General features: G+C 41.2%; 1 protein-coding gene across 1 annotated transcript in view; it reads right to left on the bottom strand.

Moving 5' to 3' along the window:
* LOC106485155 (protocadherin-15-like) overlaps positions 1–15,290 on the bottom strand; it is a 335,439-nt gene that overhangs the window by 112,127 nt on the left and 208,022 nt on the right. The window contains exons 16-18 of the mRNA XM_067299667.1: positions 14,207–14,339; positions 11,264–11,343; positions 8,483–8,576 (exon numbers count right to left, since the gene is read on the bottom strand). Coding sequence (XP_067155768.1) covers positions 8,483–8,576; positions 11,264–11,343; positions 14,207–14,339 — 307 coding nt within the window. The remainder of the gene's footprint in view (positions 1–8,482; positions 8,577–11,263; positions 11,344–14,206; positions 14,340–15,290) is intronic.

Genomic DNA, 15,290 nt, shown 5'->3' on the forward strand with positions numbered 1-15,290 from the left:
CTCTCTTCCCGTGTGTTGCTACCAGCGAGGCTGCAGGGATTTTCAGACCTAGCTTCCTTCCAGTGTAGGCTATGGGAACTTTAAGAGCAGTATCTACCAACCCTCTACACCTCTCCAAGAGGTAAAGAAGAAATGGCCAGCGAGACTGCAAAGAAATTCAGGAAAGAGAAGAGATTGAGCCTGAAGGGAAAGACAAGGCTGGAGCTTGTCAATAATTACACTAAGGAAAAAGGATCAGGAAATTCAAGTGCCCTTGACAAATGCATGGGATTGATGGGACAGGTCTCTCCCATTACGCCAGTCCCCGACCGTGCAACGGCTGCAACTCCAACACCGCGTGTCCATTTGTGAAACAGGAAGAGTATTGATCTGCTGTCCAAGCAGCTAAAAAGCATCTCAATATCACAGGAATGAAATATTGCTAGTGGATGAACCAGCTGCAGCTGGTAGCTTACACCCAAAGCTATACAAATTCAGGCTAAACCGCCCAAATCTTGAGGACACAGTGCACCACACGTCACCTAACCTAGCAGGAGGCTAACAGGCAAAGCCGACTACATACAGCTGGGCTGTATCTGAACTAAAAGCTCAGGATTTTGCCTAGATCGCAAAGGGGCAAAACCATAGCAGCTTCACCAAGAGCTTTTTGTCCCGAAGCAGAACCCAAGAGCTTCCAAGCCGACTAGGAACGTGGGCTGCCCTGGCTTGCAGCTGCAGTGCTCCAAAAACCCTTGCACAGGGTTCATTTTTCACTTGGAACTGGAGACTTTACTGCTGTTATAAAAAGAACAGAAGAGGTTTGTATGGTGCTGGTAAAAAAAACCATAGAGCCCAACTTATTCTTTCCAGAACAAGTAGTAGTACTCGTGATTGTGGTAAAAAAAAATATTACTGCTGTTGTGAACTCTGCTGCAGGTTCTATTTTAATGCAGTTTTACTTAAACATATTCTACTCTGGGTTACGCAATGCATCAATAATCCTTGGCGCAGAACTGTTTCTCACCTTAAAACAAGCAAAACCACCTTTCAGAATGGAATTACAAGCTGCATAAACTCTTCGGTGGAAAACACTGACCAACCTATTTCTTTAAGAGGATTACTTAAATCACCCTTTCGTATAATGCAAGCAGACAAGCTGCACAGACACGGGAGACCACTACAAGCTTCAGCGAAGCCTCCTAAAGCTCGCTCTAATAGAAGACATAGTTGTTGTTCTGTCAAACCAAGCTGATTTGATTCTATCAAACCAAGACGACCTGCCCTCATAGGAGGAAATCTGACCCCGCAGATCCTTCATATGCAAACTGATACTTATAGCTCAGCAAGAATTTGTATGGCTTCCTTCTACCCAGCTCATAACTTGATGGGAAAATAGTAACAGGGCTTGCTTTCCTTTAGTTACAGTTTGTATCGCTAAGAATAAAATCGTTTGAGGAGGAGTTTCTTTACAGGAGGAAATACAGAACCATTTGTCTGTTTATACTGTTCCTTTTCGTGTATTTAATGACTATTCGTTCCCACTGCACCAACAGATCAAAATAAACGTGCCAGATTAATGCAATATTAAACCTCCACAATATGAACAGATTCCATTGACTTCTCTTTTTAAAATCTCATTTAACTGATTACAAAAAGGTAAGTTAAGCAGAAGTCTTTTTAAATAGAAGCCTTTGTGTACACAAAATCTTTGTTCATTGAATGTTTACTGAAAGCCCCACTCATTCTTTATTCTTAATAGATAATGGAACTGCTGTGGAGCAGATGTAGATAATATCTACAGCAGCAACAGAAAATTTACTGTAATTAATTAATTCTCTCTACACTACTTGAGAAGTAAATCTTTGACTGAATTACCTCCACGTAGCTCTACCTGCTTGTTCTAAGGAGCGTAATTAATGCCAGTGTCATGAGAGATGGATGCTCTCAATTATTAATGCTCTTCTAAGATGACCGAAACACCCAGGTATAGCTTACATGATGAAATATAGACACTGCACCGAAATAAGGCTACTTATGTTTCGCTCGGTGGCTGAAATCCCCCTCGACGCATTGGTTTGCTCTGATCAAGAAGACGACATGAGAAGAAGGAATATCACGTTATCATCTGTATTGCGAGGTGAGCAAACGCTAGCTTTCAGGTCCTTCCGAGGGCACTGCTGTGGCAAAAAGACCACCATGACCACCTATGTACCCTGCAGTCTCACGTGCTCTAGCCAGGAATATGTTTTTCAGAGTTTCTAAATTTTAAGCCTCACTGTTTTAAGCTCCTGCACCAAGTACAAACCCATGAACATTTTTGCCATGCTTAAAGGTTAAATACTGCAGTGGCTAACTCTTATGCATCAGACGTCCAAGTGGAATCTGGAAACCAGTACAAGGTACCTAGAAACACGTAGAAAGCACAAAAAGACTTGAAATGTCTTCTAAAATTCCAGCCGGTCAGTATTTTCTGGGTATCACAAAGCGATAGCGTGATGAGAGGCACCAACACTATCACTTTCCTTCAGCTGAATTAAAAAGGCAGGCGGAGATGCGTGGGATGTTGGCAACACCCTTAGGACGACTGCCAACTTTTAAGAAAACCTAATTACTAGCTGCTGACTGGCTTTGCGAACTAGGTACTACGACTCTTGGTTTCTCCAAAACCCGGGCAGTTCCATCCATGAACGAAACAGCAACTACAGGCACATTTAAAATCAAGCAGAAAGGTATTTCTGAAGCATAGGGAGCTGTTAAGTGAACATTTTCAGGACTAGACCTTTGTATTTGGTGGTCTTAGAACTTAAATTCTGCTCTGAACACTGCAGGAACTGAGGTCTACCCCTAAGTTATTTAATGAGCCACCTGAAATTCCTCCTCCTTCCTGCATTCTTCAAGGATGAAGGCAATACAATGGAGTTTCTTGGTTTTTTTTTTTTATATAAATGAACTGACACATACAAACTTGTGAAATTAAAGAATAAATAGCACAGAATGCTTGTTTTCTTCCACATAGCAAAAGACTTGAGTAATTTTTATGCCTGACTTCTCCCTCCCAAATGTAAAGAAATAAAAACTCTGGCATTGAAATCCCATCGGGAAACACCAGAATCTGCGAAAATGATTTGAGCTTGACGTATTTTTTAATTTGCCTGTCATTTTTCGGTCCGTCTACAACTAAGTCTCATTATTTGGGAAATACTGATACTTTCCTGAGTACTCAACTCAATAAACGTGTGCTTAATTGTTTGCTGTATCGCCTTGTTAACAGGGACAAGTGGTAGGTCCACCACTACTTCAAGGTCAGATAAAACCCAGGCCATTAATGCTCTAGGTCATAAATCAGAACAACGGTAACTTAGGAAGCACAGTCAAGCATTTTAAACAGTCGCAAGCTTTTTAAGGCACATGAAATGGATAAAACGGTGTCAGTCGGGCCATACGGCTAAACGGAAAGTTGTATTGCTTGGTTGAAGGCATAAGTAGCTCTGCATTAATTTTGATGGCATAAGCAGTCCCAGAAAACCAGAAGGTGTTAACATGACTGTCACCATACAACATTAAGCAGCTAAACAAGCCTTGGGGCTTAGAAAACGGAAAGCTCAACTCCCCAGTCGCAACACTGGTAGAATCTCTTAGAACTCTTAAAGAGGAGGAAAAATGTCATTAAAACACTGCAAATTTAAGGTGTAGAGAGCAGAGAGATTTCAAATGCAAAACTCTCTCTTCAGCAGACGTTACAGATGATGGGAATGGCTAGTTTGGCCTAAAGAACGTGGGGGGAAAAAAGGAGGTCTGATACTGTATTGCATAGTAGTCCAATATCCCATGGAGTTTAGTTCGCTATATCTACACCATCTCCTTCTGGAGCAGAGCGGGCAAGACACAGTGCCAGCCAGGGTTGCTTGGAGCTGCAGGGGAAGAGTTTGGGCCCCTAGAAGATCAGGGAACCAATAACTCGTGGTTTTGAAAAGCTAATGTTTCCTACCACCACGACTGCAGGAATGACCACATCTTCTGACAGAAAGGCACCGGGAGGAAATTCTGCTCCCATAGCTTTGCAGAATTAACAGTGGTGTTGAGAGACCAGCGCTGGGGCTGCCGTGTCCAAGGAGAAGTGTGATCCTCTATGTGAAGTGTCCTAGTGCCTGACCATGCTGACCTCAAAACTCCTGGAGATACCAGAAGTGGCCAGAAAGATCCACTTTGGCAGGTCTCTCAGTGCCAAAGAGTACCCTGGGAGGGGTGGAGAGGGCAACCAACATCAGACTGGTGTTAAAGGTAGGAAAGATGAGTCCTTCTGGTGCTTCTTCCCCCTCGCATCATTGGGTAAGCTCAGTCCAGAGATGGCTGGCCCAATATTGAAATATGAGCTTCGCTCACCTAACGAGCCTCTGCTAATCTCCACGGACACAAACATTCTTAATGTTAGGATAACAATGTGGAGAAGAGGAGAGAGAAACTCATCACGGAGACACAGACAACTTTCAAAGCGGCCTGGGATAAAATTCATTTATCATTCCATTTATCCAGGCTGAGAGCTTCAACCACTGCCAAGGATGGCGACATCTCCCTTCTGAAGTATTTCGTCTCAAATGCAGAGTTTTGTACATTATTATTTTTTTTAATAATCAGTTAAATGAGATGAAGTCAAGTCCCTTTGAAACCTAGCTTATAACGGCTAGAATCTTTGTTCGCAACAGAATCTAGTTAAAAACATACATACTTAAATGCCTTAAGTCCTGTCCACAATTGCTCAGGCTGAAGTTGCAAAGAATCAGCATCTGCATGTATAAAAGTGATTTATTTTTTTCACTGTGTAAGGGTTTTTAACATACCTTTTATACCTCTTTCTTCCTGAAGGCTATGAATTAAATAATCTGATTCACAGTTACATTGCCAGCGAAACCGTAGCTGCCCCTGCCTTGAGGAGGAGGCTGGATTACGCCACCTCCTGAGGTCCCTCTCAAACCAAACTGTCCTATGACCATTGTTCCTAAAGCCTACGCATGCAATGGAAATACCGAATGTACAAACGCCAAATTTTCATGTTGTGTAAGGAAGAAAATTCCACTTATGAAAAAAATCAAAACATGTTCTCCCCTTAAATCCCATTCAAAATAAAAAAGAAAAAAAAGAAAAAAAAGAAAAAAAAGAAAAAAAAGAAAAAAAGAAAAAGAAAAAAAAGAAAAAAAGAAAAAAAGAAAAAAAGAAAAAAAGAAAAAAAGAAAAAAAAAGAAAAAAAAGAAAAAAAGAAAAGAAAAAAAAGAAAAAAAAGAAAAAAAAGAAAAAAAGAAAAAAGAAAAAAAGAAAAAAGAAAAAAAGAAAAAAAGAAAAAAAAAGAAAAAAAAGAAAAAAAGAAAAGAAAAAAAGAAAAAAAAGAAAAAAAAGAAAAGAAAAAAAGAAAAAAAGAAAAAAGAAAAAAGAAAAAAAGAAAAAAAAAGAAAAAAAAGAAAAAAAGAAAAGAAAAAAAAGAAAAGAAAAAAAATAAAAAAAGAAAAAAAAGAAAAAAAAGAAAAAAAAGAAAAAAAAGAAAAAAAAGAAAAAAAAGAAAAAAAAGAAAAAAAGAAAAAAAAGAAAAAAAGAAAAAAAGAAAAAAAGAAAAAAAGAAAAAAAGAAAAAAAAGAAAAAAAGAAAAAAGAAAAAAAAGAAAAAAAAAGAAAAAAAGAAAAAAGAAAAAAAAGAAAAAAAAGAAAAAAAAGAAAAAAAAGAAAAAAAGAAAAAAAAAGAAAAAAAAGAAAAAAAGAAAAAAAGAAAAAAGAAAAAAAGAAAAAAAGAAAAAAAGAAAAAAAGAAAAAAAGAAAAAAAGAAAAAAAAAGAAAAAAAGAAAAAAAAAAGAAAAAAAGAAAGAAAAAAAAAAGAAAAAAAAGAAAAAAAAGAAAAAAAAGAAAAAAAGAAAAAAAAAGAAAAAAAAGAAAAAAAAGAAAAAAAAGAAAAAAAAAGAAAAAAAAGAAAAAAAGAAAAAAAAGAAAAAAAAGAAAAAAAAGAAAAAAAAGAAAAAAAAGAAAAAAAAGAAAAAAAAGAAAAAAAAGAAAAAAAAGAAAAAAAAGAAAAAAAAGAAAAAAAGAAAAAAAAGACAAGCAAATGTAGAAAAGGTTGTATAAAATGCAAAAGCTTGCTTTCTGGGCATGCTCGAAAACATTTAATTTGTAGTTTCAAACAGCCCACTTGGTGGATGGAAAAAAAACCACACCAGTTTTTGGAACAGTTTATAATTTAGCTAAAATACGTAAATGCCATTTAAAGGAAGCTGAATCTGCCTTCTGAATCAACTTTGTGATTTTAGAGAAACAGAAACACGTTCTTCGAAGGATAACCATTTTTCCTTAGGCATTAAATGGAAATTTTCAATAAAGAACATCTTGATGCCGAGCAGCAGGTGAATTGATTTGGGGAACAGCAGCTTTGTAATCATAGTAACAGTTCTCTGTCCTAAGGAGACCATTGCCTTCCAATTTAAACTAGTTAAAAAGAAAAGGTCCCCCACGGAATTTTACTGACTTGTTGAAACAAGGCATCCATGTCCTTGATGAGAAGATTTGGCCATGTTATCAGCTGGAGACTTTAAATGAGTCCCTGACCCAGAAGGAGCAGGAAAGAAGCCTGCTAATTAGCAGGGAGCAGATCAGAAGGAGCTGGCAAGAGAAAGGTCATCCAAAGATGGAAGGAAGCTTTGCAAATTAGTTGAAAACACTATTGCCTGATGCGAAGAGGGCATGAGGATTTAATGAGGACTTAATGACGATTTAAATGATTCCTATTTATAAAATAAAAGCCCAAAAGACTTTTACAACATCATCCGCGATACTCATGGTCGTGCCCTAGCAGGAGGCAAGGCCAGACAACTCCTCACCCACTTTGGAGAGATTTTTTTAAAGCATATGTTGATATTAAAACAAATGACTCCATCCACCAAAACATTTCAGTGTCTTTCAGCATCTATTCACCTGCTGCTGTTTTGCTGCTCTTTCTGCTTGTCCGGTGACTGTTCTCCTAGTAAGATTTGTTAAACCTATCGATAAATGGTAATTTTTATTCCAGTGTTGAAAAATCACGAATATCTGTTACAACAGTTCTTTCAGCTCTAATTATTTGATTTCCTTGTAGGATTCTCTTGATATTTTCTCTAAGAACCACTAAAAAAAAAAAAACCTTTAAAATTTGCATATCATATCATTACAATTACTTTGGAGAATTCTACCATTATGCATTATTTGCATTACCACACCTTTAGGAGCTCTAGCCCTTCACTGTGCTAGGTGATTTATAATTCCTTTATAACATCCTTCCGAGTGTTATAATGGGACAGATGTCCAGTTAAGTTCCAAGACAAAGGGAATGAATCTCTAGATGAAAGGGAAAGGAATATCTTTTCGGTAACGTATGTTCCAGATAGTATTTCAGCAGTGCAATATAGTGCAAGACAGACATGTCTTATTTAAATCTCCAAATTTCACAGCTGGGAGTTAGAGATGAAAGCAAACGAACTCACAGCAATCAAGAACAGAGTAGTTCACGAGTGATGAAAATAAAACTTTAGAATAGCAGAGCCCCCATGATGCAGAAACAGTATGTGAGGACAGGCGTAGAACATTATTTTAAGCTCAGATACCCAAGAGACTTCTCAATCTCTACTATTATTCCACGACAGAAGTCTGTAGGAGCACTGCTGCGCTCCCAGATGCCTTGCACAACCCAACTACAGGATGCTCCTCTCTTAGTATTGCTGCAGGCTTTTGGAAAATCTTATTTCCACTGCCTCTGCTTGATAACTAAATATATATCTTTATATAGCTGTCCACTGTTTAATATGAACACTGGAAATGATAGTTTTGCTGTATTAAACACAAATGTGAGCATTAGTTTCTTGGTTCAGCTGTGGGGCCACTGCATGCCTGATCAACGCCAGCAGAACACAGAGGGAAAAAGGAGGTGGGCAGCAGGAGAATCTTGTAATATATCATTAGAAAGCTTAACTAAATTTCTTGAAAAAAACGACCTTTACTTTTAACAAAAGACTTTTCTTGAGAGCTTAAGAAAATTGAATCCGGACAAAGCTTTCACGAGCAAATTCTGAAAGAGGTTTAACGCATTTGACTAGATAAAGCGCAAATCTAGGATACGGCTGCCCACCTAACCGACCTTCAGCAGAAGGTAAGCGGGAAGACTGGCTATTAGTAGCAGAGAAACGAAAGGGTAAGAAGACGTATGTATTTGCATATCACAAACCCTTGGCTGCACTGGTTCTTGCTGAAAAGCAACAAAGGCAGGCATAGCAGCAAGGTCGTTTTGCTTCAGGATCAAAAGACATCATCCAGTGGTGCATGTGAAGCATTTACAAAAAAACCTTTCTGAGATAAAGGAAAATTGTTGCAGATTTTATATTTATATACGTGTGTGTGTATATCTATCTCAAGACCTGTATAGAAGTTCGGACAACTAGACTATCTCAGGTCTGCATATCATACCAGCACATTGCCTTAAACTTTCGCAGGAGACTCACCCCATCTGGTCTGCCATCCGAGGCTGTAACGATGAGAATGTAGCGGTCCGTGCTCTCTCTGTCCAAGGGCTTCCCCAAGGCTAGCAGTCCAGAACTAGCAATAAAACCAAAAGCAGAACGTGTTATCGCAACAGCAGTTTCAAAACATCTGCAAGCACTTTTGTCCCGCTGCTTTGCGTTACATGAACATTTCCCTTTCAGCAAGTTAATAAGCTTTTAGGCTTTATTACAACTCGAAGAACGCTTTGCGTAGGTAAAGGCTAATAAAAACGATGAGCCAATTTCTAATGCTTTCCGGTTCAACACACATACAATTTAGGATTAAAATAACGACCTAGTGATATATACAGGATTATACAAAAGACAGTCCTATACTGAACACAAGGCTATACTAAGTGACAAGAGAGTCACAAGCAGTCCATTAGTCATGGAGGAGTCCCGAGAGCCCTGACAAGCTGGATTTTGTCTCTAAGACGATCTAATTTCCTCACGTAGAGGTCTGCAAGCCCCGTGGAGGTCGTCTGTAGCAACACTGAAACAAGATCCCACAGCGGACTAAACTGTTACATGAGGAATCATCAGGAAAGTATCATCGGTTAATGATGGTGTCTAAGCAAGCTAAGCCCTGCTTAACGGGCCCAACGGGTCCTTCTGCAAACAGCTCTAAAGCTCTGTGTTTCGTGATGGTTTCACCACGTTTCTGGTGCCTCCTAGACACCATAGTCAAGTCTGCAATAAAATGACAAGTCTCTTAAATGCCACCCAGGCCACAGCCTATTCAACAGATATGCACCAACATCTAAATATGGATCCAGGATGATACGCCTCCTCTTGTCGCCTGGCTACCCAGCTTCTGCCGTGAAACGCCACCAGACATGCCACGGGCAGCTTGCAACGTGGTAAGAAAACTGCAATACATGATTTTGCAGTGCAAAATCCACACTGGCTGGGACCTCAGTATGCCGTGATTTTCCTTTTTTTAAATGATCGCATCAACCAGACACAAGCATTTGCCAGGCACAAGGATAAGTTTTACTGGTTGAACTCGTACGTATAAGCTAACAACCTAAACGGCTAATTGCTCAGAAAGAGGTTTTATTAAAGCAAAAAAAGTGAAACCCAAACCAAGCAAAAAATGAAAAATCCCAGAGTGAGTTCCCATTAGCCGTCCTGCTTCAGAAGCCTTTGGTGTACGTGCTCTGTACTTCATGGCATTTTTCCCTTCCGAGATCGTAAATTCCTCCAGAATTTCAGCCGCAACTTCTTACTCTCAGAGAAGACCTCTAATTTTTCCCACTTCCAAAACACTGATTCCTGGCCAAGACTTTTACCAACGTTGCTCTCGGCAAAGACGGATTACCAACATTCATCTGGCAAGCTGTTACGGCAAGCAGTCTCTTAAATAAATGCTACAGAAACAAGGGGAAACGGGATGGGGGAACACAACTCTTCCCTAGGATTGAAAGCTTGGGGGAGAAAATAACATCCAATCTTAGTAATTGAAGCAAAGGCGGCTTCAGGAGATGCTATCTCCTACCTCTCTCATTGCTACTGAGTTGAAACGTCACCACTTGAGTCTTATTTAGCTTCCTCAAAGAAGGGAAAACTAGCAACCTGACCATGCCTGCAACTCTTTCTGGAGGTTGGTAAAAGCCAACAGGAAACATGAACATCACACATAGCCTCGTAGCCCGCTAAATATGAAGTTGTCGCAAGCCACGAGGTTTGTGCTTAAATTAACAACCCTCAGGACAACAAGTAGTGCTTTACTAACGCGGACCTATGGCTGCACACATCTACTTTGATTTTTGTAATACCTGCCCGGTATCATACTGCCTTTGTGGTCTCTCCTTACTGCTTCAACAACCGCAAGAAACTGTCTCCATTTAAGTAGGTGGATATCATTCAAGAAACAGGCTAATTTAAGTACGGCGTTTTACTCAAGGATTCAAATGCATTCATTTAGTCCCCCCAGTTTTTAATCTTCCTTTTCCCCGGGGAACATAACGAGGTGCCTAATTTACTGCAGATTGCGCTCAGGCTGCATCTACCAGAGGAGAACCAACCAAACCATCTCAGGAGGTGAGTACTAGATAAAATAGACCTAGGAGATGGATCTAAACCAGGCAGGATTTCCTAGCCCAATTGAGAATTATACAGGGATTAACTGGCATGCTCCGAGATGCAAGAAAATAGCTCAGGTGGGAAAGATGGTCTGTTTGAGATGTTTAAAATATCCTGAACAGCAGCAACAAGCAGTCCTTGATTTACTTGCGTCCCATCCTTTATCCTCGCTTTTCCTGCAAATAAAAACAATATTCCAGACATAAAAAATAGCTACGAAGAGGGAGACAGGGCAGGCACAGACCTACCTGGTGCTTATAACTTCGGCACAAACCCTCTCTCCCCAAACGCAATTAAGTTGGCGATCGGCTTACGAAAAAGCGGTTTTGAAGCAGTGCTCCGAGGCAGGAACCCAAAGTTAAAACTGTCCCCGTCATTAGTGAAGCGCTGACAAGTATAAAGGGTTTTAATTAATCCCTGGTCACTCTTTCTAATGGAGTGTTTCCACCTCAGTGAGTCCTACCTACTGAAACGCTTAAAACAAATAGAGTCCCCCGTGAAAAATGCCACCTTCGCAGGGCTCTCTAATGTCTAAAGGCTTCATCTAAGGAAGAGCTGAAGCCGCCGGACTCAGAGCCTTGCGTTTTGCTCGCAAGCCACGTACTCGTTTGGCTGAAGAGTTTCCAGGCTGGTTTCCAAGGGTTTTTTTCCGCTTACCTTTGTGAGAGGTTAAAAACTTGCTGCGGATCTCCGTTCTGAATGAGGTATCTTATAGGGTCTCCCTCTCTATCAGTAGCCTTTAGGAAAAAAAAAAGGGATAAAATGATGTCAGTTAAAGTTTTTTTTTTTCCCTTTCTTTCCTTCAATTTATAAACTGGAAAATTAGCCACCAAAGTACCATTAAAGTTAAAATCCAAAGCGATCACGTGCTTTACCCCAGGAGAAAGGCAATAAAACACGTGAACTGCAAGACGACGGACCAACAAACTCAAAGAGCGGCAGGTAGGATCCGGTGGGAGACGAGTCTAAATGAAAAAGCAACCAAGAGGAGAGACCATCTAGAATAAAACCGATGACCACAGTCACCCTCGGGCAGCAGGGGACAGCATTCAGGGCTGACCACGTCCTGCAAAGGTGTGAATTCCGGCGCGGGAAGCTCTATTTCCCTTTCTCAGATGCCCAGAAAAATCAGACTATTTGCATACTTTAATTAACACTGGCTGGCAGAATGCGAAGCAATAAGCGTCTCCAAGGCGTGCAATAAACTCGGAGGCTTATTTACAAATTAATACAGTGGAGATCATTAAATATCGCATCACTTAAGCTCAGACGCTGTTAATTACAATGCCAGTCACAATCAGCTGGGCATATTGTAAAATAAGATAATATTACAAGAAGCAACTTCAACCTTCCTCCATCTTTTTAAAAAATTCTAACAGCAAAGCAGACAAATTTATTTTTAGAGCATGTGTTTTGAAGTGCACTAGGCATATTTAAAGCACTTGCATTTGTATTGGCATTTACACTAACTGAAAGCGTCCCAAAATTTTGCAGATCCTCAGATTTGCTAACTCAGGACTATTTAAGTAACTTGCTTGCTCTCTCTCAGGTTTTGTAATCCTTATACTGTATGCAGCACTAAAAAAAAAAAAAAAAAAAAAAAAAAAAAAACAACAACAAATTAAAAGGGAGGAATAAAATTATAACCTCTTAACCCTACTGCACAAAGCAAAATAAGGCCTTTCATCCAAAACTCTTAGTATATTGACAAGACTCTTCCTGAAAGCGAAGGTCAGCATGAAAATATACATGTGAAACTATTTGTAAAACATTTGAGGACTGCCATGTTCCGTATTACCTACTTACAGGCATTATCTTAAGCTACTATTCCACCAAAAAGATAAATAAATACAGGATGACTAACAGATAACTCTGTGTTTGCATGGAAAAGACAGCACAAGATTTAACAAGCTCCAACACTCATCAGTTTATGAATGTTTAAAACGCCCTGGCCAACTTTACGTGGGGAATAAAAAAAATAAAAAAAAAGAGGCAGACAGAAATATAGTGCACGCGGTAAAAGCCCTTTAATACAGATGGGCATATTAATGCGGAATGAGGCAGTTGAACTCGTGCTATAAAGGCAACGCATCTGCATTTTATGTCCAGAACTGCCAGCCTTTCGTGGGAAACAGCCTTCGACTAAGCTGCGATAGAAGCAGCCACGCGCATTTGCGATTTAGCAATTAAATATTGTTCATGGACAGCAATTATATATCTGAACGCAGCTCACATATAACATATGGGTAATGCAAGATAAATCTCCGCTGCTGTAATAATAACCGAAAGACAATGTTTTCTAAGCGTTTCCAAAGCCCTTAAAACTAACAGATGCATTTTCCAGACGTGGCAATTGCTCGTTTACGGGGATCTCAGCCGCGTTGCAGGAGAAAAGTCACCGCTATGTCACCAAAAGGCTCACCAGCATCTTGGCTAGAAGCAAAGTAGCTGGCGCGACCGTTTCACATCTCCCCTGCCCTGCTTGGCGCAGGGTCCCGGATTTAAATCTCCCGGGTTTACTTGGCATACTTGACCCGGGCCCCTCGAAAAGGAAAACCAAATCTAGGTGAAACCCTTGAGTTTTGGTGAAACGTTAATGCAGTCAGATGACTCCAACAGGATCGTTCCCTTTCTAACCACATTTAAATCGCACAGAATCTGGAAACACTAAAACTTGATACCAGTTTTTCTGGCTCCGTGGCCTTCAGCCATATATCCTAGCCCCTGCCAAGCAAACGCAAAGGTTTCTGCTTCTCCTGGCTCCTCGTTTCCTTCGGTGCTTCCAAAAACAAGCCGCTCCTGGCAGTGAGGACAATTCGCCCAAACGGCACAGCTCTCCGATCCTCAACTCACCGCTGGCATTAAACACGTGCCAGAAGTCCGTTTGGGGCACTGAGCTAGGCGAGTCACCCTCCCGCGCCGCAGGTGACTCCATCAGCTTGACCATCCTTAATCATCTTCATCTTCCATCGGGTTTTCAGCAAGCTGCTCGAATGGCAACGTTCCCATCTGCCTGCACCGCTGACCGATTTAAAACGTCTTAGTTTCCCACACTTTGGGTTAGATCGTTCGCTCTCCGTGCGTTCGCCAAACGGGCAGGACGGACAGAGCCGCGCTTAGCCGGTAGGAACAGACGCAATTCCATCAAGTTCAACAGAGTCATGCTGATTTAAAGCTGAGGAGGCTCCATATGTTTTCTCTTTAGCCCAGGTCTCTCTGGTTTTCCCCTCTGAATGGCTTTACGCGACGTCTGGATGATGTTTACAGGGGAGGGGGAACCACGCTCGGGAGTGCCCGCAGTACCGAGCCCGCTGCTCCTCCTTTTCTCCGTAAATCCATCCCTGACGGGCTTGAGGCTGGAGCTATTTCGTAATAACCCAAAGTCCCCGCTCCCCAAAACATCGAAAGGATTGCAACTCGCCCGCTTAGGCCGTGCAGGCAGTTTTCGAGCCGCGCAGACAGCGCACGCTGTAGTGCAAACTCAGAAATACCCAAGGAAACATTTTTCCTACGTGGCGCGTACAGAAAGGGTGATGTTTTGCGCACCACGGACACAAGTGGAAGCGACTCTGAGAGGGCTTACGGGGAAGCTTTCCCTACCTGCAGGTTTAACAGAACGGCTCCGATCCTCATGGCCTCGCTGACTTCCAGGCTGTACATGAGCTGGGGAAAGCGGGGAGGGCTCTGGTTGTTTGGCGGAAGGACCTCGATGTAAACAGTAGTAATAGAGCTCCTGCAAGGAGAGAGACATCAAAGCCCGTCAAAAATCAATAGACAGTACGGCAAGACAACCAACATCATCTGTTTTATATACCGTACGTTCTCCGGGTCTACCCATCTCCCTTTGCTCCCGTAAAAGCTTCAGGACCAATTTCTCACTCTGCGCCAAAAATAAACCAGGCTGCCGCGTTCACAGAGCAGGAAGTTAAACATTTTTTTTTAAATAAAAAGTAGCCCAAGAAACCTCCTAACCCCCTGGTGCAACTGCATCTTCTAGAAAGGGACGTCGGATTCAGGGCTGCCAATTCCTGCTGAGCACCGACACCAGGAGGATCCCACCCCGCTGTACAGTTTGCTTCGTTTCTTTGGAAGAGAGGGAACAAAAAACGTGGAAGGAGAGGATAACGTTGGAGGAAGACTGATGAACGCAAGGCCGTAATGGGCTGCACTGACACTGCTTTTCCCTTAGATATATCGAAGCGTGCTTCAGACCAGCTAGCCTCAGAGAGCCGGGAAGCTGCAGAAGCCACCAAGCTGCAGAAGCCCCCACCGAACCCTCCGACTGCACTGAACCACCAGCTCGAGGAGACCGCAGGAGGAACCGAGGTTTGCAAGGCGAAAGCTCTTTTGGGGCCACTCACGCTCACTACAGACCCTGCAAGGACCACGCTGTAGACCAACCTCAAGCTTCAGGCCTGAAGGAAGGAAGCTGCTTCAGAACAAATGGAGAGGTCCCAAAATTTTAGTGGGGGGAAACCATATGAGTGCACAATGAGCTGCTGCTTGCAGGGATAGGATAAATTCAGAATAATTTTAAAGATTTCCCCCAGCAAACACCAGATACAGCTTATTTGAAGCAGCTTTTGTGTTACTGATAGACCTCATTAAATACCGGGATGACATATCACTACTCAATATTTTTAATCAGATTCTGATCAAGTACAGTCATTACTGTGTTATAGAT

The sequence above is a fragment of the Apteryx mantelli genome, chromosome 7, assembly GCF_036417845.1.
Source record: "Apteryx mantelli isolate bAptMan1 chromosome 7, bAptMan1.hap1, whole genome shotgun sequence".
In the NCBI taxonomy this organism is placed as follows: domain Eukaryota; kingdom Metazoa; phylum Chordata; class Aves; order Apterygiformes; family Apterygidae; genus Apteryx; species Apteryx mantelli.